Genomic DNA, 27,705 nt, shown 5'->3' on the forward strand with positions numbered 1-27,705 from the left:
TTGAAAAGTAGTGACTGGAGGGACTAGAGCAGAGCCTGAACTAGACAGAGTCGACAGATACCAGGGATCTCATGTGGGTGGTTCTCTGTTTCCAGGATTGACTGGTTGATGCAAACAGCTAATCTTTATGTCTCTTGTTCTTCTGGATTGCTCCGGCTCTCAGTAATGCCTTGTCTGTAATTTCTGGGCACTGGCAGTTTTTACCTTTTTTTTTTTTTCTTTTACCCGTATAATGTGTGGGGCTTTTTTTGTCCCTCTCTTTCTGCTTCACCTCCTCACCTCTTCCCCCCCCCTTTTTTTTCTGGAAGATTCATGTGTTAAAGAAGTTTCCTGTCATCGACTTGGAATGTGGGTTCTGACTGTGCCTGACCACAAAGCTCTTTGATGTTTGTCCAAGGCTGAATTTTCACCAGATCCCTGGTTTAGGTGTTTTTCCCCCAGCACTCAGAGGCCTGTAAGGTGAATTTGCTTTGTATCGTTGATATGAAGAGTTGGTGGGTCTGCTCTTTCTCGTGATCTGATGGGCCATTAAATTGCTGGATTCTGTGGTTGTTGATGCCTTTACCAGAGAGTTCCTGTGTATGTTCAAGAAAAGGCTGAGAGCTGTTATGTCTGAAAGACTCTAGAAACTTGAGAAGCTCACCCCTTCCCATGGAGATTTCCATAAGGATAATAAGGTTGTGCTCAGAGGCTCAGCCTCTCTTTCTCTGTCATGGTATCGAGATTCTACCTTAATCAAGCCATCATCCTGCCAGCCATGTCTCATTTCTCACACTGGAATGCTCCCGTCCAAGCTCAGTGTGAACCACCAGTCTTGATGCTTTATCTGGTCCAGGCTCTAGCCCTTAAATTGTCCGTCTGACTCTGTGTTTCATTTGACCCTAATACACTGGGTCGCACTGTCTAAAAGAGAATTACGTCCCCTCCGGTGTCTGAGTGCATTTCTCATTTACTGCTGCTCCTGAGCAGATCTGTAACTTCAAGGTTAAGATAAGACACATTCCATCAGAACTATGTCGTCATCCTTGCCAGCTTCTGGTCTGTGACTGTCCAGGAGATTTACAAGACAATTGCATGCCATTCTTTACAGAATATTATGGTTGGACTCTGACTCCTGGCATAAGGCCCAATTTGATTTGTCAGCTGTTACAAAACCCATTTCCCAAAGAGAAAGGGATCTTAGCCATGTACCTTTTAGGCAGTTCTTAAAAGAGTGGGAAGGAGGGAATTGATCTGGCTCTTTATTTCCTGATGTTTTAAGGAGAAGGATGGACACCTGAATGTTTTTGTCCCTTTCCTCCTTGAATTCCCTTGTTTCGCCTGAAAGGTTTCGCTAAAATGTCCTTTATCCCTTTACAGAATTGCTGTTAAGTCTTTTCATTCTGCCATCTCCAATGCTTTCCTGAATTTTAAGGAGTAAGAATTTTGCCCTTGAGAGAAAGGGTTACCTGCATTTTCTCTGAAGGTTTATTAGTTTACCAGCACCTGGTTAACAAAGACACAGTTCCTCCTTTCTTGCTCTCTAACATGTTGAACTGCAGGAGTTACTGCATGTGATATGGTTTAACGGCTTAGGAATTTGGAAGGTCACATATTTCCTGCTGCTGTTGTATTAGGCCCTGTAATATTTTTACAAAAGCTTCTCGTTGGGGGACTTAACAGCCCTTTGGTTTCAACATAAACTCACTCTTTCCCTAGGTGGTAGGCAGTGGGGATTTATTTGGCCCACTTTAGTGATTCTGGGGTTAGAGCTAAAATTTATTTACTCAAGATCACACATGGCAAGTTAATCACAGAATCACAACCCTGATCTAATTCCTTTGGCATTGTTTTCATATCCCTTAACTACAAAAAGTTTTAAAAAGTTAGGAAGAATCGAGAAAGGCAGTTTTTACTCAGATTTCCTGATGGGTCTATTCAAAGTTGAAGAAATCCTCGTAGTTGAAAACTGTCCACTTTGCCCTCACACCCTACAGTTTCTTCTGTTTGATAACCAAAATAATAACCAGTCTTGATGCTTTATCTGGCCCAGGCTCTAGCCCTTAAACTGTAAAAGAACCACCATTCTTTTTTTTCCTCAGTCGGGTTCTTTGCTTTTGATTGTCCCTTTTTCTTAATCTCCTATGGCAGCAGCCTCTATCTCTAAAAGACCCGTATCTGTAAAGCAGAGAGCAGAGTTTTGGAGCTCTCTGAAATGTTCTTAGGGCCAGGAGAAAGGAATTCATGGGACTGCAAGTCTTAATTCTCTTTTCTTTATTTCAGTCTTCCTTTTTTCAAGTATTAGGGATTCTTAATATACAAAGTTTTAGATTACTATACTGTATAATTAATGTTCCAGGTGGGTAATTATTTGAAAATTTGTTTTATAACATTACAAGAACAACTAATGAGAAGTGGTTTTAATAGTAATGGTTGTGACTGGACTGCTCCCTCCCTTCTCTTTTTTAAAACTACTTAAGAATTAAATTTTTTTCTACCTATAATTTCAGCTGAAAGGTTCTTTGGTAGTGCTTCAAGTCGCTACATTCTGTTTCTGTATCCAGTAATTCCCCCCAAAGGGGAAGTTGTATAGCATCTTTGAAATCCTTCCCTTCCCCCTCTCCGGTTAGTCCCTGCACCCCACCCCCACCCCAGCAATCTTAATTAACTGTTCAGTGACAGATGGTAGAAAAGGCCTTGTCTAAAGTGCTTCTGGTGGGCTGGATTAGGGGGTGGGTAGTTTGTACTGATCTTGAATAAGGAGCTAGCCTTTCCCCGCCTCCCGCCCCCCCCCCCCCCAGTTGAGCTATAATCCTGTTAGATCTTAAAATGCTATTGATTAATTCCCAGTGCTCTTAGAGGAATAAGCACAAGTTTTGGGTTTAAAATCCAAGCGCCAATTCCCTAGAGCTCTGAATGCCTTAGCCTTGAGGCCAAGGGAGGTACCTTCCAACTTCTCCACCCAGTCTTCACTGAAAAGAAAAGTTAAGCCTTTTAACTTTTCCGTTTGCCTCTCCCCCCGCCCCTCCCTTAGTCTAGTAAGGCTGCCAGTTGCCATGGCAACGGACTGGGACAGCTGCGCAGTGGCGCCTAGGCAGCTGGGTGGGGGCGGGGGAGCTGCCAGCCCGCCAAGCCCCAGACCTGGGAGGGGAGGCCCCTTCTGTTAGCCCAGAGGGAAAGAAAGAACTGGGGCGATCCGGTAGGTAAAGGAGGGAACCCCCATTCATCTGCTGCCTCTGGGGCTCCTCTTTTGCATGAAGGTGTAAAGGTAGATTTTCCTCTTTTCTCCCTCAAACTGAAGAGCACATATGTAAATCCTTGTTTTTCCTTGTGAGGCAGGGGAGGCCATAGCCACAATGCTTCACTGCATGCATCTAACCCGGGGCTGGTTTTAACCCTGGCGCTCTGACCTAAGCTGCTCAGCTCCCGGAAATTCCAAGGTGAGTGGGGGCGGGGGTGGGTTACTCTCCTTGGAATATGACATTTCCTGTCTCTAGTGAGGTTGGAGGCTGCTTTTATTTTAAATAAATCAGATTTTTTTTCTTGAAGCTTAGGACTTTCCCCTGAATTCATGGAAAAATTATTTTGAAACCCCTCACCTACATTACCCCATCCTCCCACCCCCTCTTCCAAATAAAGTATGTTAATGAAGACATAGTTTTATTACGAGGCAGTAATGGGTACAAACAGTTTTTTGGGTGGGCAGACCTATTGCTAGTAAGTTTTGGAGATATGGTTTCCAACTATATATTCTGGGAATAATTCCCTAAAATTTGCTAATTTGAAGTAAATTGATAAATGCAACTTTTTATGCTACTCGAACAAAATTCCGAGATCAGTAGCGACCTTCCCTATTCCTGGGGTGGTCTTCTGATCAGGATGGAAATATTTTTAGTGCTGAAAAAAAGCTTTAAAGGTTACAGCAAAATAAAAATAGAGTTCAGCTAAGAAAACAATTCCTGCTACTCTGTAATCCAGACTCTAGGCACCATTTAACATGGTTAAGGAAGAATTCTTAAAAATGATTGTGGGAATTTAAAAAACTAGACTCTCTGTTGAGTACCCCTGGTTGTGCATATTTCTGAGCTTAACTCAATTTCCATTTGTGTTGCCTTGCTTCAGCTTTCCTTGGGCCTATGAATGGTTCCTCTGTGTTTTGAGGCTTCATGTTGATGTGAGTCTGGGACCAGACTTCTTTTTCCTCCTCTTCTTCCTTTGGCCCAAAGTCAACTCCAGTTAAGAGGAGAGGTGTACCTCCTTAATAATTGGATTAGTTGAGCCTTAAGAATTATTGAACAACTCAATGACTAATTTTGATTTTTAGGACTCAAAAATCTTTTTCTCCTTCCTGCCTCCCTCCCATCCCCAAATGAAAGGGGAGGCTTAATGTGTTTGAGATGTCAGCCTTGCTTTTGTGAGCTGATGGATGCTCCGAAGGGACAAGCTCAGTTTGTTTAAGGGAAATGTACTGAGTCACTGAAAATGTGGCGAAAGATGCCTGAGCAGGACTTTTTTTGTGCTGCTAAGAGACTGTTCAGGATGCTCAGAGCAGAGGAAAGTTAGATTTTGGTGGCTTTTCTTATTACTTTTTTTTTTTTCCATTTTTATAAAAAACCTTATTAACCTTGGAGGGAAATGTGTTAATTCTATCACGGTTCTTTTAACTGAAGGTTTTCCATACTTGTCTTTGAGTTTATGACTTGTAAACAGTTATAGAATTAGCTAGGAGTAAAATCCCACACATTACTTGTCTTATGGAATCTGAAATTAGAGGAGTTAGATAATTGTGCCATCTAATAATTTTGATCTTGTCAGCTGAAGAGAAAGTGGGGATCTGCCCATTTTTGATTAAACTCTTAGGCCTCATCTGTAGGATGCTTTAAGATGCAAGAAAAAGGTACATGGCAACTTTGTGTTATACCCCCTGCATCCCATCCAGAACAGACAGTTTTAACTGCTCACATGGATTCTGACCATTTCTGTCCTTCCCATTTGCAGGAACCCGGTGGCCTTAGTCCTTCAGGTGGAACAGCGTGAGACATGGGAAAGAAAACCAAGCGGACAGCTGACAGTTCTTCTTCAGAGGATGAGGAGGAGTACGTCGTGGAGAAGGTGCTAGACAGGCGTGTGGTTAAGGGGCAAGTGGAGTATCTACTGAAGTGGAAAGGCTTTTCCGAGTAAGTGCCTTCTCTCAGGCTTTGGGACTCTGTGCAGGTGGACACAGACACAGGCATTTCCCTGTGAACCATCACCATCTTTTTCTTTCACCACTTGCACTCCTTTCTAAGAGTCAGAAGACACAGCAATAAACTAAGCAAAATCTCCTGCTTCTTGGAGCTGATGTTCTAATGAGAATGTTTTTGAGAGGCAGTATAATGAACTGGTTAGGAGCATAGACTGGGGACCAGATTGCCTGGGTCTAGATTCTTGCTCTACCACTTATGATACGAGCTGGGTGACATTGGTGAAGTTCCTTAATCTTTTTTCTTCCTCAATAAAATAGGGATTAGAAATAGTCTATATCATAGAGACATTGGGGAGATGTGTAGAGCCTGACACATAAGCTCAATGTAAGTATAAACTGCTGCTGTTACTATTCCTTTGGATGTAACTAAGCTAAAGCACATACATTTAAGCAGAAGAAGTCGTAGTTGATCCCATAGCCCATAGCTTTCGATAATGATCCTTGGACCTCAAGATTGTCCTAGGATGAAACACTCATCTTAATGAGAGACTTAAATCTGAGACCTCAGTTTTCCCCCAATATTTATTTTTAAAAATTTCAAATATACATACAGCTAAGGCAAAAGAAATTGAGTGAACACTCAGATACACACCACCTAGTTTCTACAGTTAACATTTTAATATAATCTATCCCTTTATCTCTCAATTTATCTTTTATTATTATAAAACCCTCTTTTTAGGTCAGTGAGCTTTAAGAATGGTACTGAAGTGTTGACTATTCAGAATTAGGCAGTAACTGACTTTATGTTGAAGTGCTAAAGTAGGTTATTCTTTCCTTTGGAATAAGTAGAACTAGACACACAAGCATAGGAGAGGTAGCTTGAAAAGTGAAATACATGAAGCTGTGTAATCATTAGGCATTTTGCCTCAATTTCTCACTAATTCTGTTCTCAGGATGCCTGATAACAAAGAATGGGTTTCTGTGACCCCAGTGAGCTTTTAGGAACTGGTTTAGGCTCCTCAGAGTGGTGCTGTCCAATAAAAATGTAATGCAAGCCACATATGTAATTTCATATTTTATGGTGGCTACATTAAGGAAAAGTGGAATTAATTTTAATAATATATTTTATTAAGCACACTACATCAAAATGCTATTTCAAAATTAATTAATACAAAAGTTACTGATAAAATTTTACATTATTTTTCATGCTTAAGAATTCAAAATCTGATGTATATCTTACATTTTGTAGCACGTCTCAGTTCATAGCAGCCACATTTCAAATGCTCATTAGCCACATGTGGCTAGTAGTTACCATACTGAACATCACAACTTTGAAGTGTGAGACTTAAATATGATAAAAGATTGAATGTTTTGCCAGTACCTTTGGAGAAAGTTATGAACAGGAGCCTTCAGAATATATTTAAGGTTATTTTACTGTGTGAATCAAGTTTCTCATCTGGAGCACTGCTGGTGTTTTAGGTGGGGCAGTTTACGCACTGCACGATGCTTAGCATCTGTAGCACACATACACAGCACTAAATGTGGGTAGCACAGCAATCAGAATGTTCCCTCCATATTTCTAAAGAGGAGTGGTATCACAACATCTTCTAGAGACGTGAACTATAAATTTGAGAGGCCTAGAGCACCATGAGAAAGGAATTAAAATACACCTAAAGACTTTGAGGGTGTTTATTTGGCCCAGTGCATCACCACTGGAAATTGTTGGGCATTTTGAAGAATTTCAAGACTATATAATTCAGCTACTGGTACCTTACATACATAAAAGAGGAAAAGAAAAGGTTTAGGGTAGATGGATTAAACCTTTTTTTTTAGTATTTATTTTTTTTGGCTGTGTCGGGTCTTAGTTGGGGCATGCGGGTCTTTCATTGGGGTGCGTGCGCTTCTCTGTAGCTGTGGCGCGTGGGCTCCAGAGCATGTGGGCTCTGTAGTTTGTGGCACGCGGGCTCTCTTGTTGAGGCGTGCGAGCTCAGTAGTTGTGGCGCACGGGCTTAGTTGCCCCGCAGCATGTGGGATCTTAGTTCCCCGACCACCACGGGTCGAACACGCGTCCCTGCATTAGAAGGCGGATTCTTTACCACTGGACCACCAAGGAAGTCCCAGATTAAACATTTGTCCTTACTTTGTCAGAAATATCCAGAGTTTATCATTAAAGACCGGAACAGATTGTGCCCCTTCAGCACTGTCTACAACTAAGTACCTACTGTTTACTAGGCAGTGGTCATATTCTACCTCATGTGTTCTCTTTAATTCTCATAACAGCCTTTAGAGGTATTTTCAGTTTACATATGAGGAAATTAGTTGTTTTACCAAAGATAACAGAACTGGTACGTGCTGAAACAAGGACCCAGCATCAGATTTCTTTGGCGCTAAAACCCAGATTCTTTATAAATTATACGGTGCTATCTTTTGGGTGAAAATTGATTGATGTAGAAACAACAATACCAATATGGTAGGAAAAGGGATAATCTCATTAGAAGACTGGCTTTCCTTGTTAGCAACAGAGATTCTCTCCTACCTCTGCATCTGCTTACTTATTATGCTACAGTGTTGGCATGTCTCTTGATTTTCGTGCCTTAATTTCTCCTGGGATAGTAAACTTACATATACTGTGGATTTAGGAGAAAGTTATTGTATGAGGAAATTGTTTTGGTTTTTTTTTTTTTTTTTTTTTTTGCTGAAAGAAGAGCTATGAGGAAGAGGCTTTTCCGGTTTTGGCTCAAATGTTTTAGAAATAAATTTTGTTTCATTCTTAAGCTGTTTTTGCAGAAAGTTGAAGTCTAGAGTAAATATCTCAGATTTTCCCATCATTCTGCTACTTAGTTATTATGGCATGTGTTCAAACCATTCCAATTTAAAGCTACCTTATTCAAAAAACAAAAACAATGAAGGATCTAAAATGAATGGTGCATAAACGTAAAAAAATTTTCCTCAGTCAATGAAGGGATTATAGAAACTGCTATGATATATTTACAGATATATCTTAATGTAGCTAATTCTTACTATATAACCAAAAGAACCTCTGCCACTGGCTAGGAGTGAAGAGGATGCCTGGTCTAGTTTTTCCCGTGTAGAGACATTTCTTGCTTTGATTCCATAAACTGCAGATGGTAGTTGGTTTGCTTTTCTAAAACCTATGCTGGGGATACAGAGAACAACTTTGTGAATACCAACTATTTGTTTTCCTCATAGTAGGACTCCCTTGATCCAAGTTTAATTAGACACAATTTTTTTAATTTGGATTGTTTTTGCTTATTAATATAAAAATGTATTTTGAAAAATGTATACCTAGTAACGATAGGTTGAATCCAGAGCATTGAATTAATGCACTCCAAATTCCAGTTTTGAGTCTTTTCCTTTTTATGATTCGTCTGTATTCTAATGATTTAAGCCCTTACTACCTCTTTTCTAATTATTTTAATCTTCTAATAACTTGTTGGAATTTCTTCAAAATATAAGTAACATATTTAAGACAGTATAAACTGGAGTGCATTTAGAATTAGGTTGTCTTCTCTTCAGCATTTGCATAGATGATTATATGTATGAAATCACATTATTTTGCTACTTACAAAGCAGAACTTATATTTGAGTGTTTAACAGCTTTATTGAGGTATAAGTTACATACCATAGGATTTATTTATTGAAAGTATAAAATTCAGTGATTTTTAGTAAATTTACAGAGTATGCAACCATCAGCATGCTCCAGTTTTAGAACATTTCTGTAACCTCCCAGAATTCCCTTGAACCTAAATATTTGTATGTAATCCCAAGCCCTAGCCACAGGGAACCACTGTTCTGCTTTCTGTTTTTAAATTTGTCTTTTTCCTAGAGGTTTCATGTAAATGGAATCAGACAATGTATAGTCTTTTGCATCTGTTTCCTTTCACTTAGCATGTTCTTTATATATATACATATATATATATAAATTTATTTATTTTTGGCTGCGTTGGATCTTCGTTGCTATGCGCAGGCTTTCTCTAGTTGCGGTGAGGGGGGGCTACTCTTCCTTGTGGTGCGCAGGCCTCTCATTGCGGTGGCTTCTCTTGTTGCGGAGCACAGGCTCTAGGCGTGCAGGCTTCAGTAGTTGTAGCACGCAGGCTCAGTAGTTGTGGCTCACGGGCTGTAGAGTGCGGGCTCAGTAGTTGTGGCGCACGAGCTTAGTTGCTCCACAGCCTGTGGGATCTTCCCAGACCAGGGCTCTAGCCTGTGTCCCCTGCATTGGCAGGCGTATTCCTAACCACTGCGCCACCAGGGAAGCCCACTTAGCATGTTCTTGAGGTTCTTCCATGTTGTAGCATGTATTAATATTATGTTTCTTTTTGTTGCTAAATAGTATTCCATTGTCTGGATATACCACATTTTGTTTATCTATTCACCAATTGATAGACATTTGAATTGTTTTCTGTCTTTGGCTGTTAAAATGCTGCTATAAGTAATTGTGTGCAAGTTTTTTTTTGTGGATATATTTTTTCTCTTGGTTAGATTCCTAGGATCAAATTTGTTATCTCCTTTAAGCCAAGGTTCTTTCCTTTTTGCCTACTTGTCGTCTTTAAAATAAAGGCATTGGATTCCCTCTCCTCCCCGCCCCCCTCATTTCTTTCCTTTTTTCTCCATTCTTTTTGCCCAGGGAGCACAATACTTGGGAACCCGAGAAAAACTTGGATTGCCCTGAGCTAATTTCTGAGTTTATGAAAAAGTATAAGAAGATGAAGGAGGGTGAAAATAACAAACCCAGGGAGAAGTCAGAAGGTAACAAGAGGAAATCCAATTTCTCAAACAGTGCTGATGATATCAAATCCAAAAAAAAGAGAGAGGTAAGCTTTATTTCTCCTTTCCCCCCCCCCCGCAAACTATTATTCTGCCTCCCCCAATCCCCCTCCTTCCAAAACAAGGGCATTATTTTGGTTATTTCTGTTCTAAGGATGGCCTGCAAGGTAAATCGTTGAACAAAAGAGCTTCCAGGGAGACATGTTGATCGACCACAGCGCCCCCTCCTGGATGAGTGAGAAACGTAATATGTGTTCGCTGAATTGCGTTAGGGTGGCAAAAATAAATCCCATAAAACGTTCAGCTACTCTGTGCCTTATCCAAGAATAAGTGGCTAATTATCTTAGAGAGGGAGAGTCTTTGGTGAATTTTTTTAAGGATATAAAGAAGCTTTTAAAAAGCTTCACTTTTCTTTTGTTCCAAAGGTAGCACTTACTTTCAACCCTTTATATTCTTTCTTTTTTTAATTAAGGTGAAATTCACATAAAATACAATTAACCATTTTAAAGTGAACAGTTCAGTGGCATGTATATTCTCTTTTTATCCTATTATATTTTTACATACTCCAAATAAATTTTCATCTTCCTTTTGAATCCTTTTATTGTTCAGTTTGGAAAAGTGTGTTTATGAAATTTTGGTTTGATTCAGTTGCCTTAATTCTTCTGAATTTTAGCTCTCAAGTAACTAGCCATAAGCAGTTATTGCCTCTCTCCTTTTTTCGTCTATATCTTTTCCCTCTGGGCACACATATACACATACCCCACCCCTCAGCTTCCATTCCTTTCATTTATTTCAAGGTTGTGAAGCCTTTTGTGGTGAAGGATGTACTGTACCCTTAAAGTTTAATAAAATAAAAGCGTAAGTCTGCTTCTGAATCTTCTAGCATCACTGCCATAAGCATCCTTATTTATCTTCATTCTCCTTGGATACCCATCTTTCTAGAGCATCAGTTCTCAGCCCTGGCTGCACATTAGGATCATGGCAGGGGACTGGGGGGTTGCTTCAAAAATCTCCAGTGCCCAAGATGCACCCCAGACCAATTAAATTCAGATTTCTGTGGGTCAGACCTAGGCATCAGTATTTTCTAGAGACTTAACACAAGTGATTCCTGGTCTCCCGAGGAAAGAAAATGGGAGACCAGCTTTCCAAAAAGAATTGAAATAAGAGTGAAAGATTGGAGGCTGCCAGTGGAAGTGGACTCTAGGTTTTTGTTTGTCTCCTTATTTGTTTCCCTAGTTAATTTTATGTTTTACAGTCTTATTTTCAAAACTGCCCTATTCTGGTGAGGTGTGTATATCATTGTGATACAGTGTACTGGTAAATAATTTGAGAATGCCTTCCCTTCTCTAAGGAGCTAGGACTTGTTTCTTTCCTTTTTTTTTAGCCCTTTGTATTCTGGCTCTTGTCATTTGATTCATTTTCTAGCTAAGTAAAAAGACCAAAAAATAACGCAGGATAAGACTTCTGTAGCTATTTGTGACATATAGTGTGTATTGGCTCAACCTAAGGCTTCTGTCCTTTTCAAAAGAAGCGACCTGGCTTTGAGACGCTGGCCAGTGCAGAGAGTTTTTTTCCTAGGCCAGGTTCTGTTGCTGCTGACCTTGAGAACCACTCCACGTGTCCCTTACATTGTAATGTTCATCTGGGGGCCCATAGCATTCTCAGCAGTGCTGGCGGCTGTCAGGTAGGCAGCTGGGAAGATAGGTGATTGTGTATCTTAAAGGTGCAGGAGGGGATTTCGTTTCTTTAGACCACTGCAGAAGAACTTTGTTAGCCGGCGTTATGCCTGATGTAAGATTACTGCCTGTGTAATGATTTTAGCATTTTCCTCACCTCGCTCCTTTTCAGCAGCTTGAACAGTTTTCTTCCCTTCCCTCCCTATGTGGCAAACTGTTTTCAGCCGCCAGCTACGATTTACGACTTGGTTTGTGCACCAGCATTCCAGCTGTGAGCAGCTGTGTGCACATCTGGGAACCTCCTCCCTTTCAGCACCCCCCAAAAGAGGCTATGCTTTTGAGTCTGTATGTCCCCTGATTCATGCATGGAATTTCCTTCCCAGTGTGGGTTGTGGTATCTTTGGGGACCACCTGGATGCTGAATGTATCTCTCAGAAGAAAGCAAGGTGAATGTCAGATCAAAGAGATTTTATCATGAAAATCAGACAGAGATTTCGTTCACTTAGGCAGTCTTTCTGAATCTTTTTTTGTGTTGCCACTAGATAAGTGGCATTATCCTCCATAATGAGGTTTTTAAAATTACCTGGTTTGTATAAAATTTCACCATTTTGCTGTCACCAGTGCCATCACACCTGAATCAGACCCTATGCTCCTTATCTAGATTGCAGTTTGACCAAGTTTGGATAATCCCCTACGGAATTATCAGTTTGTTTTAAATCACTGTCCAGTTCTGCTCTCTAAAGCTGATGACCTATCTCCATCAGGAGGGGACAGGCACAGATCAGGGCCTCTTCCCCAAGTGTGTGGTTATTATAGTATGTGAGCTCTGAAAGAAGTTTTCTATTTTATGGTAGTGCCTTGAATCATTCTTATCTCTGTTCTTTCATAAATATAGATGACTATGTGAAAAGAAGTATTAAAAATATTGGTCAGTGTTAGGTGAACTAAAAGTCTAGAAAATAAAGATTGAGAGGTGCTATATTTGAAGTTTATAAAATGAAAAAGGACTTAGTTCAGGTGGGCTTGTTTATCATCTCAGAAGCAACAGTTTAGGGGTAGTCTTTTTATCATATCAAGATTAGATTAGGGGATTAGAGAAGTTACTAGATGATGACTCCAGAATATTTTAAGGGATATTACGCAGTTTTAGGGACCACTCCTAACCCTTTGAAGGAATACTTGAAGGACAACTGCATCTTCCTGCAAAAATATCTTTTAGCATCATTGTCACTGGCTGACCCAGTATTGTATTTAAGTTCTAAGAACTTTATGAATTGGGTGACAAAAATGGTGTCCGGTGATATTAACTTAGGTTGTGCTTTGTTGAGCTGAGAAATGGGGAGGTTTTTTACTCTTATCTCCAAGCTGTAACCTTTCTTCATCTTCTGTTTATAGCAGAGCAATGATATCGCTCGGGGCTTTGAGAGAGGATTGGAACCAGAAAAGATCATTGGGGCGACAGATTCCTGTGGCGATTTAATGTTCCTAATGAAATGGTGAGAGACATTGGGCCTCACTCTGCGATTGTGTTTCCTTACCAGTGGCTTGAGTTCGTATGGAAGATAGGGAGGGAAGACTGAGTATTCCCCAACTAAGAATTTTGATCGTCAGTGATCTAAATTGTTAACTGATACCAACTGTCAGTATTAAATGGGAATTATGGTTCAGAATGGATTTAAGACATTGTAAAGCTTTGGTATGAAGCCTAATTATATTAGCCCACATACCAGAGAATGGTAGAATTGAGGTAGGAAGCAATATAAATGTGACCTAACCGTTTATTTACACAGTTCTGAATCATTTACCGTCACACCATGAGCCTGTGGCCATGGGATAGGAGTTGAGTGAGGCTTTCTGCCATCGTTGAAGACCAAGACCACTGAATAATGTCTAAAAGAGAAAAATAATCTTAAAGAAAAGCATTAAAAATAACACTAGCCAAAGCACAAGTTATTTCATCCGGTAGAGGGAATGGCTCTTAAAGGAAAGTGTGGTTACTTCCCTTCAGTTTGGTTTCTTAAAGACTAAGTGATTTATGGTGTGGCCCTCACTACCTCTCTGTTTCCAAGTGTTCTGGGCTTGTGATTTAAGTTTGGTCTCTAAATAGAGGATTCATGCTACAGTGCCACAAAGGAAGCTAATTACATTAAAAGTTGTATAGTCAAGAGGTTTAATATTTTATCTGATCGAAATTTTGCTGGTAAATTACCCAGAAGTCTATATTTAAAGAATCACTATACTCTCTCTGAAGTAAGGAGCTGTATTGACTGCTTTTCCCACTCAGCCATATATGGGACTTATGACTTACATTCACATATTAAGTAGCTTTTTCGACCACTGTCCAAATTTGGGTAGCTGCTCTGAGCTGTGTGTTTTCCCCCATCTCTTCTCATCCATAATGCTCACCTCTATGAATTCAACATCTCTGTCTTCTAGAGAAGGAGTTAGTTGTCTTTGCTCACATCTCAGTGGAATTTTAATTTAAAATATTTTTTTTCTTGTTTTGGAATCCTGGTTAGTTAAGGAACTTGCTAGATTTTTTTGTTATACCGGAGAGTAGAGCATGTGTAACTTGGGTACTTGAAATTTGCAGCTAATTCCTACATTTCATTTTAGTGACTAGATTTTACGTTCTTTGATGACTTAAATTTCTGTTTTCTTATTGTTCCAATCCACAGTTCTGACCAAAAGGATGAGTGTTTAAAAAGGCCACAAGATGGGGGTTAGGACCGTTTCACGATCCAGATGATGCAGAAACTGGATTGAGCAATTTGTGCATAATCAATAGGGCTGAATGTAGGCTTGATCGTGTGTGCATTCACATGCTCGTACACACAAATAAAAATTATGGGAGCAGAATTTATATAGTAGTTTAGTCTTCAGCCTTTTGTTGAAGCCTGCTGTTTTCGATCTATTCTAGCTGCAGACTTCTGTTTCTTTCTGATGTAGTGGTTAAATGATATTTACTGACAGTTTGATTCATTTACTTAAATTTCTCCTTGAAAGTGTGGAACTGTTAGGATCCTTTTCCCTTTGAAATCAAGATGGAGAGGAAATCCAGTCAGCTAAATCATAATTTAATAACATAAATCTATGTTTGGACAGACTCTCGCTCTTCCTCTCGTTCTGAAGTCTCATATTCTTTCTCTCCAGGAAAGACACAGATGAAGCAGACCTGGTTCTTGCAAAAGAAGCTAATGTTAAATGTCCACAAATTGTGATAGCATTTTATGAAGAGAGACTGACGTGGCATGCATATCCTGAGGATGCGGAAAACAAAGAGAAAGAAACAGCAAAGAGCTAAAGGAGGGGGTGGTCTCTGCCATTTCTCTTTGTACATAATACATTCACCTCCCTGCCTCCTCTCCCTCTACCCACCCCCTTCTATCCTAAACACATCCATAAAAAATGTGCTTATCACTGTGCTCCACAGGAGAAATGTCGGTATTGGTTCTCTTGTAACATAACTGACGGTCTGATTCATGATAGGTGTCTCTCTGTGAAGACCAGGCATTTACATACTGTGTGTAATTCTCACCAGTTTTTCCTTTGCCCTGCTCTCTTCCTTCTGCTCCCCTGTGACCTCAAGATGAGTTATAACTTTTTAATCACCTTAGAGTCTTGATCTTTTCAGGGTTGGTCGCTTTTTAGTGGGGGATTTTGCTATAATGATGATGAATTTTGGTTTCTTTCTTTGGCTGTTGGAACATGTTGATGACCAGCTAGGCTTTGTTTTGAGATGTTGGGTTGGAAAAGATGTTGCCCATCTTTTTAAAAAGCCAGTAGCAACTGCCTACGTGTTGGGGCTTCCCCAGCCTCATTCAGCTGTACCCAGGAGAATACAGGGTTCCTCGTGTGGTCTTCTGGGCCACCCTCTGTTGTTCATCCTCACCCATCCTCCCAGAATAGCTCCATCCTTTGGAGGGCTTGAAATTTTACATTCAGATTTGTCAAGGCACTCCTTTTAGCCCCAGGACTTTTGGCCTTGTCTCTCAGCGATCCCTGATTCTGCTTCTGCAAGTTGGTGTAGGCTGTCATAAAATGACAAGATTATTGACTGTGGAGACTTGTAGCTATTAGTACATGAGGATGACAGGGTAGGGTACAATTGTCTTTATGATCACATATGGTATATATGTATTATTTCCTTCCATCCCTCCCATTTGGATTATCTATTTATGTAGGTGTGAGTGACTGCCTGGTGCTTGCTTGTGCCAAGGTGCTAGGCACCCTCCAGCCCTGCCAACTTTTGTGGCCTCCCAAAGCATTCCTGTTACCAAAGAGGCTTCAAACCTGACCCTCACTTCTCAGTGGACCCAAGTTTCCCTCCATGCCATTATTTTCAGTGGGGAATTCTTAGAGGGGAGCCATTGGCCACAGTATCAATTTTAAGTATTCATAGTGTTTATAATCATAAATGTCCTGCTTTGATGACTCCTGGATTTGCCACCAAGAGTCCCCAAAGTATTAACGCTCTTCCCTTTCTCCACCCTCAAACTCTTAGTTGTATCTTTTTTTTTTTTTAAATGCATTTCCATGGAAGACTATCAACCTCAGAGAGTGACAGGCCCCGGCAGTAGCATGTTGACACGACCTCTTCCTACTCAGCAAAATACTTCCCTTTTGGCTTCTTCCTGCTTTACCATTATATTGAGAGATTATTTTTCTGATTATATCCTCTGCCTTTGTTCCCCAAGAAACACCCTGCTTCTCGTTACCCTTTTTTTCTTGTAGTTGAAGGGGGCTAGAGAATCAAGACTAAAAGTAAAGAAATAGCAGGGTTTTGAGCATCCTTGTCCCAGCCCAAAGCTGAGGAGATAAGAATAAATGCTTGAAATAGCCTTAACTCTGGAGTTCACCAGCCATTGAGGTTTTTGTGGTTGCTTTTGATTTTTAAAACGTACATAGCTGTCTGGCCAGGAGCATTCAACCATTTCTAGATTATTCAGAGTAACGAGGGGAATGGAGAGATTGCTCCAGTCCACAGATGAGCCGAATAATATGCAAATCATATACCCATTCATAGCATTTGTTAACATTGCTTCCCTGCTCAGCTGCTGATTGAATTCTGTGTGGTTGTATAAATTATGTCAAAAATTATACTGCACGGTTGAGAAGACAGCTGTTGCTGCAGTGACATGACAGACTGGAACAATGAAGCTTTTGGTTTCAGCCATCCAGGAAAATCCTTCTGAATGGTAATGTGATTGGGTGAGAACGCATAACCCATACCTCAGGTGGGTAGGGGTTTCATCTCCATCTTCCTTAACTCTGAAGGAATTAAAGGCCTAGGTCAAGTGCTGGATAGTTGACAGTTGTTAGTACTTAATCTGATGGGCATCTGAAAGAAAGGATAGTCAGAAAGGAGATTTTTCATACAAGTAACTAGGGATATCAATTAGGGTATACCAGAATAGGACAGAAATAGTCCAGAGCCACTGAGGAGGTAATCCGGGTCTCTTAAGTTGGCAGGTGGAGAAACTGACAGCTTATCCATGTAGCCAGAGTGTGTCTCCCAGGAGCAGTGGGTATGTAAGCAAAGTACAGTGACCATATTTTTAGAGCCCAAATCTAGCCTGTGGACAAAGAACACAACCGAATTATTTGGTACTAAGACTGGTCTTGAGAAACGTGGGACACATAGTTGCCAGGGTTGTAGGTAATACGTAAGGCATTCATCAAAATCAGATTTCTTTTAACAAAAACCCCCAGTATCGTCTACTACTCATCACCCCTTTAATACTTCAGTCTTCGCTCCATTCATCTTTTTCTGTCCACAGTTTACTGAATCATGGTCTTGTACTGAGTGCTGCCCAAACAACTTGTTCTCTCCCTGCCTACCCACTGCTACTTCTGTAGGAACAGAAGGAGCCAAAGGCCAATACTGATCTCAGCCCTCAGCAGAAAGGAGACGGATGCTTGCCTGTTCTTCTGGCATTTGTTAGTGCTGAGTAGCTGTCCAGGCCCTTGGAGGATTGCAGCCTCAAAGAGAAACCTGCTTTCATGGGGCTTTCTCCTCTCAGAAGAGTCAGTGGCCCTGGGCTAAGCGCTCTTAAACATCTAGGTCTCAGGTGCTCAAAGTATATTTTTCTTATGTTAAGTCCTCTTTCAAAACATCTTTCTAATGCTGAATTTTTTCTTGAAATCAGCATTCAAGGATTTCTCTTTCCAGAGAATGTAGCAGAGCTTTGACCAGCAGAGTCTACCAAGGTCAGCATAGCTGCTTTTCTGAGCCCTGGGCTGGGCGGATCCCCTCACATTAAGATCAGCTGTTAGAGAACGTCAGCCCTGATGGAAGCACCCATTTTTAACCTGGAGAGAGCCGTATCATTTTTCCTCCTACAGTCCGGTTTTCATCTGCTCAAAGGAGCATTTGGACCTGTGGTGTTCCTTAATGCTCGAAAGTCTATGGTCCTCGGCTGGCCCCCAGCCGTATATCCGTACTACTTTTTTTTGTTGAAGAAAAGTTGGTCTTTTTCCTGTAGTTCCTGCAGTTTTAGATTCTTCTTAACTCTTCGTACTTGTGCTGTAGCCTCCCTGCAATCCAATTTCCTTATCTTTAGGCCAAATCCTTTGGCCTCAGGGAAGGTGCCTGTGATTTTCATCTTGTGGTTTTGTCTGATCTGTGTGTAGCCCAGCTTACCTAAGGTACAGTGAGGGATCCGTGTTTGGGCTGGGGAGTGATTGTTTTTGCCTTTAGGGTTCAAATTTGAGGGCCTAAAATAAGTTCGCAGTGACCTGAGAACTTCAGGAAGGGTTATATCATTAGATTTGAAATGTGGAAATGGTTTCTCACGAATTAGGTCAAAGGAAAAGCTCATTTTGCACCCATGGCTCCATCCTTTTGGTTTAGGTTTTTAGAGTGTTGAGATCTGTACCTTTGTAATTAGACCACCAAGCAAGCATACCTGTGTCAGGTCAGAGAGAGGAAAGGTCTGGACCCAGTGTATTTGTTTCATTTTGGCTTTACCACTAATCATAAAAGTTTTCAAAAATAGAGATGTTACCAGCCTTGCCCCCAAGAGCACATGCTCGGAATTGCCTGCCCCCCAACTAATCATGGTGGATTTCTATTGAGCCATCCACATTCCGGCCACCTTACTGTACATCAACATGCGTTTCATTCAACGGACGTTTTTTGGCCCTGGGGATACCAAGTTCAAACAGATGCAGTCCCTGACCGCAAAGAATCTTCATACAGGTGTGGGATGAACTACTACCAGTTCATTGTAGTAAATGCTACAAATGGGCACACATTTTATATTTGAGGGCAGAGACAACTGACTGGTTGGTATAGTTTGTGGCCCTAAAGTAGGAGGGTGACAACAGGTTCGTGTGTAGAAAAGACGTGATCTTGGGTGAATTGAACTAACTGGCCATAGATGGACCACAACAAAGGGTTGTTTTATTCCAGAAAATAAAGATAACAGGTTTGGTTAGAAATGCTACTACAAGAGAAAGGTGAGTGGAGGTTGAGAACCCCTGGCTTCAGTCCCTATTTGAGGCTCTTTGCCAAAGTATTTAAAGGTAGTTAATCCTTGCTTGTGGAAGGTATTAACTATGTTGCAGATCCAGTTACGTGTTGTTGCTGTATTGTGGGTTCTGTAAAATGTATTCCTTATGGATACTTCATCAGTGTTGCTCACACCTTTTTCAGTTTCTCATCCCTTTTGAAGGAATTAACATGAGGCTGGCTTGAAGCCTAAAACAGGGACATGCTTTCCAATGACAGAAGATTTGCCAAGAAGAAAAAAAAAAAGGCTTGGGGCACATCTGGTAACACCTGGGCATCTATTCTGGGCAGTGTAGTTTTATTTAACACCTCAAGATGGGGATTTCTAAGCAGAGACTTGTGGCACTTATGTGGAAACCTCTCCCAGAAATACACATGACCCAGAGTTTCGGATTTAATCAGCCTAGGGAGGTCCAGGGTGAGGCCTGTGAAGAAACAGTCTGGCCTTAAGAAATGTCCTAGTTCTGACCATGTGATCACAGGAAAAATGCTACTTTGCCTGCATAATTGAGAGTTGGATAATTGAAAGTTGACTCAAGTGTGAAGGTTCCTTGGATAGCTTCATAAAAATTCTAGTTTCTTTTTGCTTGCGCTGAATTTCTTGGATTTTAAACTACCTCATCTCGTCTTTTTAGAGTTACTTCAGGCTTGTCGTTGCCACTTTAACATCATGCTTGACTGTGGTGGTTTTCTAAGATGGAATGTTTCCTATTCGTTGAGAGCGTGTTTTCTTGCTTTTTATCCTGGTCCTCATTTCACCTAACATCATCACATGTTGCTCCTCTGTCAGAGAAATATTTTAAGATAGTTTAAAATCTTGGTTCATGGGAAGAAAGAGACCCTCCAATGCTATATTTGTCTCTGAGGTCAGTGAGAGAAGGAGTTAAAACAAGGTGGTGGGGGAAGGGACAGAACCTGCACTGGAGGCAGCCGACAGGGGAAGAACCATTAATTAAAACAATTTCAAAGTCAACTGATTGTGATCATTAATGTCACAATAGATCAAAACCTAATTATCACTGCCTAGGTAAGAGCCATCAGTATTAATCAGAAAATCTAATAGGAAACTATTATCAAGAAATTAGGCCAAATTGAATGCAATGAAGTTCTTGCCATTCTCTCTCCTCTCCTTTTTTTCTTTTTTCTTTTTTTTTAATTTGGCGATGTCCCCTGGCATTGGCAGGTGTGACCCTCACAGTTGACCCAGGCCCCAGTGGCCAGTTTGTCATGATTTCTGAGAAATTCCAACACAGACTGAACCTGAACTGTCACTGCTGCTTTAATCAGTCTTGAACTTTCTCATCACCTGGTCTCACCCAATGTGATCAGCCATCAATGAAAAAAGGTTTATATTTAGGTCTTGGAACGGTTGGTCCTTCCTGGAACTAGAGCATCCCTGGTGAACATTATACTGTGTGTGTTGATTAATCATTCTTCGAGCTCCTGAGGTACGTAGGGTCCTGTTGCTCTGGCTACTGCAAGTAGGTATGGAGGAAAGGAGGGGCTTCCTGCCTGGAGATCCTTCCAGAAGACCTTAGAAGATAGAGTTTCATCATGTCACGGCCCTTTTAAGGCTCGAGTCACTGTTTTGCAGTTTCCAGGAGCTTTAGGATTTGATTCTAAACCAGGACTGTCTGTGGTTTTAAGTTTTTTTCCCCTTCGTTTTAGGGTAAGGGTCATAGTGATTTCTCCCAGAACCCAGTGTAAATCCAAAGGAGGGGGGAACATGTTTTTTCTTTTGCCTTTCTTTTGTTAAAGATTTATGCCTCTGGCAGGAGGTAAGAATATGACAAGTGTCTTCTGACTAGTTATAGAGATCACTTTATACCCTCTCCCTGAATGGAAGAATAAGTGTCACCATCTACATTCTTAACTGTTTTTGAAGATACTGCAATTCCTGAGGTTGAGCTGAGGCAGAAAGATTGGAAAGATGCTGGCCCTGGGTATTGTGGGGAGGGATGAGTAGCAGCAGGGGGTGTTCGGTGGTGCTAGGGTTCCTAGCTTAGCCTGTAGAGAATGTTGCTGCTGCCACCGCAGTGGCTGGCCTTTCCCCACCAACCTTGGAGCTCAGAGCACTACCCAGACCACCTCTGAGGAAGTTGTTCTTAGCTTTCTGCTTGAGTGTGGTCTTGCTTCACTCTGAATTTTAGGAATTTGGGTTACTCGGTATAGAACTTTGAGAAATTGGTGTGACTTAGTCCTTCACCTCTTAAGGTAAAGTGAGTATTTCTTTACAAAAGAATTCATGCCCTGGGCTTCCCTGGTGGCGCAGTGGTTGGGAGTCTGCCTGCCGATGCAGGGGACGCGGGTTCGTGCCCCGGCCCGGGAGGATCCCACATGCCGCGGAGCAGCTGGGCCCGTGAGCCATGGCTGCTGAGCCTGCGCGTCTGGAGCTTGTGCTCTGCGACGGGAGGGGCCGCAGCAGTGAGAGGCCCGCGTACCACAAAAAAAAAAAAAAAAAGAATTCATGCCCTTAATGTTTAAACTGTAATTTTATTTTCAAGACACCCATTAACACATGACTTTCAGAAGCAACTTCTTTCTTCAAGGTTCCTTGCGTTGTGCTAGATAAATAATGGGCCATCAGTTAATACTTGTGGGTTGATTGAGTTCATCTGGTTTGCAGGGTGAGGTGTGCTACTGGCTTCCTTTTGCTCCCAAGTGCACTCTTAAGATGTAAAGTGCTCCGGGGATGGACAAGAATTGAGTGGATGCTGACTATGGTGCCAACCTCCTCAACTGATTCATAATGGCTGACCTTGGGCAAGTCACTCCTTTCAATGCCTCAGTTCCCCATCTGTCAAATGGGGATAATAATACTGACCTACCTCACAGGGGTGTTGTGAGGCATTGTAAATCAAAGTTGCTAGAATACTTTAGGGTCCTCGACGGAGGATGCCCTGAGCCGAGGTCTAGGCCTGCCATAGGCTTTTGTCCTCACTGAGCTGTCCCAAGGTTGGAACTACTTAGTGACCTTGGCAAATTCTCTGCCCCCCACCCCTCATCAAAGCTGCTAGTTCAGATGTTGACAGTGTTTCCATGAATGTTGAAGTCCTAATAGTGCAGACTTAGGATGTTACGGGGGAAAGCACTTAGTCTATTTTATGTCTTGCATCCACAAAGAGAGGCTGTTTGAGACCCAAGAGCATTGGATTAGGGAATCAGGGATGCTGCTGCTGCTTTCTCTGCTGGTTGGGAATTAAGGTCCCATACCCCATGGGCTTGGGACAGACTTGGGTTGTCTCGGGAGCAGAGCACACACAGTGGGTTTGATTTATATCTTGGCTTGCTGCTCCCTGAACCGATCCCAGGACGGCTGGGTCACTTCACCCCTTCGTGGTATCTGTACCCGAGCCTTTGCCTCCCCATAGGAACCAGCTGGTTCAGTAAGCATAACCACTTCTTCCATCCCCCACCAAAAAAGAGCCACATGTTGGAAAATTTTTTTCTAGAGATAAGCTTAACACTCAGAATCGGGCAGTGATGCTCCTGAAAGCTTCATCCAGTTCACTGTATTCAGCATCTGTCATCTCTTTCTCGGTGTCCACTGTCTGAACCTGACTTTGACCTTTCTTCCCTCTGGTTTGGGAAAGCTTTGGACACTTTGTATTTGCCCAGGTGTGGGCCCAAGAGCCTTGCTCTCCGTCTCAGTTCAGGGGCTCAGCTGGCTCCTCTCCCCAACAGGGCTCTTTCTCCTTTCCCTCTCCTTGGCCCTAGATGTGTAACCCCTGAAAAAGCACAAGGTCCTGGCCCCTTGCTGCGGTCACATTCTGGTTCTCATTGTTTAGTGGACTCTGCTCCTCTGTTGACTGCACTGGCGGCACCAGGCGGTTCTGTGGAGTCCTGGAGGATGGAGAGAGCACGGTCTGCCATCCTGCCAAGTAGCCAGGAGTTGATTTGCCCACGGCCACAGGCCTTCTCACCCCTTCCCACAGGATGGGATCTGAGAGATTCCAGAGGCTGGGTTTCTTTCAGCACTCGGTGCCATCCTGAGTAGCAAAACAGATCACACTTTGTAGCCAGATTTCTGAATGGAAAAATGGGAAATTGAATTCTCTATGGACCTTTTTGGTTTGTGGGGGAGTTTTGGTTGTGTTTCTGGGTTTTATTTCAGCCAAACATGTCTGCTTTTGATTTTTTTTTTTTAGGATAAGTGATATATATATATATATATATATATGTTCGCCTTTTAAATGTAAATGTTTAAAAGTAGGCAATTTATGTGTTTCCACAACTGACATCTGATGCAGACCTCATTCTCTCCCCCTCTTCCACTCTCCTCTTTTCCCTCTTTTCATACTCTTGTATTGGTTCTAATAAATGGTTGCTTTTCAAATACGGATACTGAGTGGTGGTTTCCAAAGTCTGGGTCTTACACTCTTTCGTTAATTTGGGCCCCAAATGTCATCCAGTGGCTGCGCATGCGTTTGTGACAGAGCTGGGAGGCTTGGAGAGCAAGGGCTTTTTTCTAAGGATTGTCGGTCTCTGACTTTGCGCAGATAGCCACAGGGTGGCGCAAGCCTGAGGGAATAAGAGAACGTGTATCCTGTTCCCTGCTCCTTCCGGTAACCCCTTCAGACTGTATGCCTTCCTGGTCTTGGAGCTGGTGTCTCCTCGAAATGGCTCAGAGAATAAACATTAACCCTTAGGAACCCAGGGGACCCCTAGAAAAGTCAGCCCCTAGTTATTAGAATTTGTGGAACACCACATGGACAAACAATCTGAATCAGGTTTGAAAATCCCAATACATGTGAATTACGTTTATGAGCTGTTACGCTTTTGATTTGATTTTGATTTCACAAATACCAAAGAAACGGAGGATCTAATGACTGTGGGTCATGGTGGGGGCAGTTGGAGGTTGGATTAGGAAGGAAAAAGAGTGTGTGGATAGTCAAGCATTTATTGCGTGATACAAGCCTGATGCCGTTCTGAATCTAATGGATACGTGGGCAAAAACTCACAGAGGAGTGAGAAGTGAAGACGGAGGGATCCCAGGACCCAGACATCCTCCCGGGAGGCACCTCCGCTCGTTTTCCACCATCTCTTATCTGCAATTCTCCCTCTTGTTTTCCCTTCTTGCTGCTGAGTTATAGGGTCTCCCCAGTCTAATCTCGTAAAGTCTTATGAAGACATCTGTAGGTTGGCTAGTTTAATGGTCCATGACCCCATAAACATGGGACAGGAGAGCCATTTGGTCCACTTCAGAGCCAGACCTTTCTGAACGTTATTTATTTCTTAACTCTGAAGCCTGGGACTGCTCACCCCCTTCCCTTTCCATCTTTTTCTAGTCCTCTCACCATTGTGCCACTTTGCGTTGGGCTCATCAGGAAGCACGACTCTGGGGTTTTGACACCCACTCCCACTCCTAAGCAACTGTGTCTCGGTTTTTGTTTCCCTCTGACGTGTCAGAGGGTATGCCTGCCTGGCCGTCACTCAGATGAGCTCCGCACCGCTCCTCTTCTCCCGGGAACCCTGCCTCTGTGTGCTGGGCCAGGCCCCCGCCGGCCAGTTGTGCCTTCCCTTTTGTCTCCGCTAAAGGGCCGCAGAGCTCATGGAAGTCCAGGCAGGCCCAGACAGCCTAAATGGAGGGCTGCAATGTGGGAGTCTGCGCTTAGCGCACGGCTTGAAATCGCCCTGCTAGGAGGAAGCAGCCCCCCAGGCAGCCTCCGCCCTTTGGAAGGAAGTGTGAGCTGGGGGCTGAGAGCCCCACTGTTGAGAGCGGCTACACAGAGGGGAGCCCGTTACAGCCTGTGGATACGCCGAGCTGATCCCCGAGCCTGGGGTGTGACCTGCGGGGTGGATGGGGGATAAACAAAGCAAAGCTGGGCCAACTGGTGTTCGAGCGTGCCACACGGTACGGTGCCCTCTGCTACTCCAGCAGAGCTGGGGGTAAAGGATGAGTGAGAACCCTCACGGACTCCCCTGCTTAAAGTCGTGGACACGGTGAAGACACGTGAATGGAAGGGTCTGGCTCTCAGCTCCGTGGCTTCTCAGCCTTTGTTTTATCCTCCCCCTTGCTCTCCTGCTTCCCCCACCGCCTCTGCAGCTGTAACATCTTGCTTTCCAGGTGCCAGCTCCCTCCTCTCTCAGCTTCTGTCTTTATTTGTGCGTCTGTATTCTTTTTACGGTTCCTCCCCTTTGTCTGCTCCATCGTGTGTGTTTTTCTCTTTCTTTGTCTTTTTTTTCTTCTCATTTCTGGTCTCCGCACCCCATGTTCTCTCCACCCCCTTCAAAGTCCATAAGCAGCCTCAATTTGGACATTTAATTTCAACCCCATCAAATTATTATCTTTCTTGCAACAACCTGGGACTCTGTACGAGCTCTTTCTACCCCACACCGCCTCTGGAAACAGGTGCATCTCTCCGTACAATGTGATGCCCCCTCCCAGACTGGGGGAGGTGAGGCCGGCTCAGCGGCTTCATGCCCCTTCTCAGCAGAACCTTGTGCGATCATTTGGTTATGAGCCAAGGGGAGAGAAAGAGCTGCCGAGAATTGAGCTTGCTGGTAAATATGGGGGCTGCTGAGATGAAAAGGTTTTTGGGGTTATTATTGCACCCTTTCCTCTCTCTCCCCCTTCCTGCCACTGCTGTCTTCTGGGGAAGGAAGCTGGTGGGGAGCCGAGGTATTGGCCACAGCTGCTGCAGCTTATGAAATTCTGCTTCTACATCTGCAGCAAGGGTGGGAGTGGGGGCAGGTGAGCTCCGTAGGGAAGGGGAGGAGGGCAGGGGCGCCAAGCCCCTTGCCTGTGCTGTGTGGGAACGGCATGGACCCTTCCTTCCTGCTACTTCCAATACCATGCAGCACCTCTCTATGCAGCCTGTTTCCGCCCTAACTTCTCACCCCTGCTGTAACCCTCTGCTCCTTTCTGTTTCAACTCTTCCGGGCAAAAGCCTGGAGAGCCAGCTCTCAGAGACCTGAGCCTGACTGTGCTCCTTTGTCCTCTGTCACACACACCCTTTCTCTAGTTCCTGCCTTACCACTCCAGTCCCGTCTGCAGGAGAAGCTGGGTGGTAGAGGGGATGGAGCTGCTGCTTTGAGTCCTGGGAGAGAGCAGGGCTGGGGCTACCTGTTCCTCAGAGGGGATGGGGAGGGTGCAGGCACATCGGCTCCTAGACCAGGACACAGGATGCTCTCTCTCCATGTGTTCTCTACCCTTCTCTCCTCTCCCCAACTACCTGCCTCTCTCTGACTTTTTCTCCTGTTCATCCTTTCTCTGTTCCTGTTTTTCCCTTTTTTATCATCAGTTCCTTTTCCCTTTTTTCTCTGTTTTTTACTTCCATGTTACTAAGAGTAGAAGTAAGTAAGGGGGCTTGAGGAAAGGGGTTGAGAGGGAAAGAAAAGGACACGGGTTTTTTTTTTCCACTTCCCCTTTGGAGGTGTGGGGATGAAGAATATCGCCCGTTTTTCTCTTTCTGGGGATTGAAGCATCTCTCCACCCTCAGCCCTTCTGATTTTCTCAGCAATGATGTCTAAAACAGGGATTCCTAACCTTGAAAAACAGTCTCTATTTTTATTTGTTTCTTTATGATTTTGTAGATGAGCGAAAACCTTGCCATCCTTACAGTCAGTTCCCCGTGTGATATGTTTCCGTTAGAATGTTTAAGATGATCACTTTGAGAATTTCATAACCGTGTTGAGATGACTGGAGTCTGGGGTGTTGTAACGAGGCAGGAAGTCACTGATTTTTAGTGTCCAGCTAAGCCAATTGGATCCTTATTTCTGTGTGAGTTTGTTGCAGCCTTTCAGCATGGGAGTAAAAACTTTCTTCCTGGCGGACTCCCGTTGCCCCATTCCTCAGCCTAGGGGATCATGGGGCAGGTCAAACCCAGATCGGTTCCCAGTTTCCCTTCCTCACCCTAAAAGGCAGCCCAGTCTGCCTGTAGAGGGAGGCGAGGAACAGTGATCTGATCTCTCATCCCCTCCCTTTACTTCACCCCACGCTTCTTTCAGTCATTGAGAATTTGAGGGTTTGGATCAGAGAAGAGGCTTTCTGGTTTGGATTAAGGAGCTGGGCTAGGAGGGATGGTTGGGGGTGAAATTGCAAGCTTGGATGGAGGAGGTGGGAGAGAGAGAGAGGGAGGGAGGGAGGGAGAGAAGCGGGTACAAGGCTGTCCTTGTGAAAAACTGGGAGACTGGAATGAAATGAGGAAGGATGGGAGATGAGAGGCTTGGAAGAACATGATGTGCAGGGGGCGCATGTGCCATGTGCCAGAACAGATGCGAGGAATGTGGATGCTCACAGAGGGGCCTGCAAGGCCCTCCGAAGCTGCATCTCCTGTGTCCAGGCGTATCGTCTTCTTCGCTCTGACGCAGCTGGCTGGAACTTCACAGCTGAAGAGCTCTGGGCAGTGAATCAATGTAGTGTTTACCCTCATGTGTTCTGAGTTAGAACAGTCTTTGCTCAAGACTGGATGACCACCCTGAAAATCTAGGAAATGTTTTCAGTTACTTCGGAAGGCCCTTCTGCACCCCGAATGACTTCTGTTTCCACACTGGCATGGGAGGTGGAGGGCCTGCAATCCTGGTATTCCTCCCTTCAATCCCCGATCCTGCTTCAGGCGGTCCCA

General features: G+C 43.1%; 1 protein-coding gene across 6 annotated transcripts in view; it reads left to right on the top strand.

Annotated features, from left to right (window-relative positions):
• CBX5 (chromobox 5) overlaps positions 1-21,602 on the top strand; it is a 34,378-nt gene extending 12,776 nt beyond the window's left edge. For 2 of the 6 annotated variants that reach the window (XM_060307043.2, XM_030866767.2), the window contains exons 2-5: positions 4,978-5,156; positions 9,810-9,996; positions 13,021-13,121; positions 14,779-21,602. In XM_060307043.2, coding sequence (XP_060163026.1) covers positions 5,020-5,156; positions 9,810-9,996; positions 13,021-13,121; positions 14,779-14,929 — 576 coding nt within the window. In that variant the 5' untranslated portion in view covers positions 4,978-5,019 and the 3' untranslated portion in view covers positions 14,930-21,602. Of the gene's footprint in view, positions 1-3,054; positions 3,179-3,203; positions 3,420-4,977; positions 5,157-9,809; positions 9,997-13,020; positions 13,122-14,778 lie in introns of those variants that run through there. The other 4 variants (XM_060307041.2, XM_060307042.2, XM_030866770.2 and 1 more) reach the window with 4 other exon arrangements.
• Positions 21,603-27,705: the final 6,103 nt, after the last annotated feature.

Source organism: Globicephala melas, chromosome 10 (assembly GCF_963455315.2).
Source record: "Globicephala melas chromosome 10, mGloMel1.2, whole genome shotgun sequence".
In the NCBI taxonomy this organism is placed as follows: Eukaryota; Metazoa; Chordata; class Mammalia; order Artiodactyla; family Delphinidae; genus Globicephala; species Globicephala melas.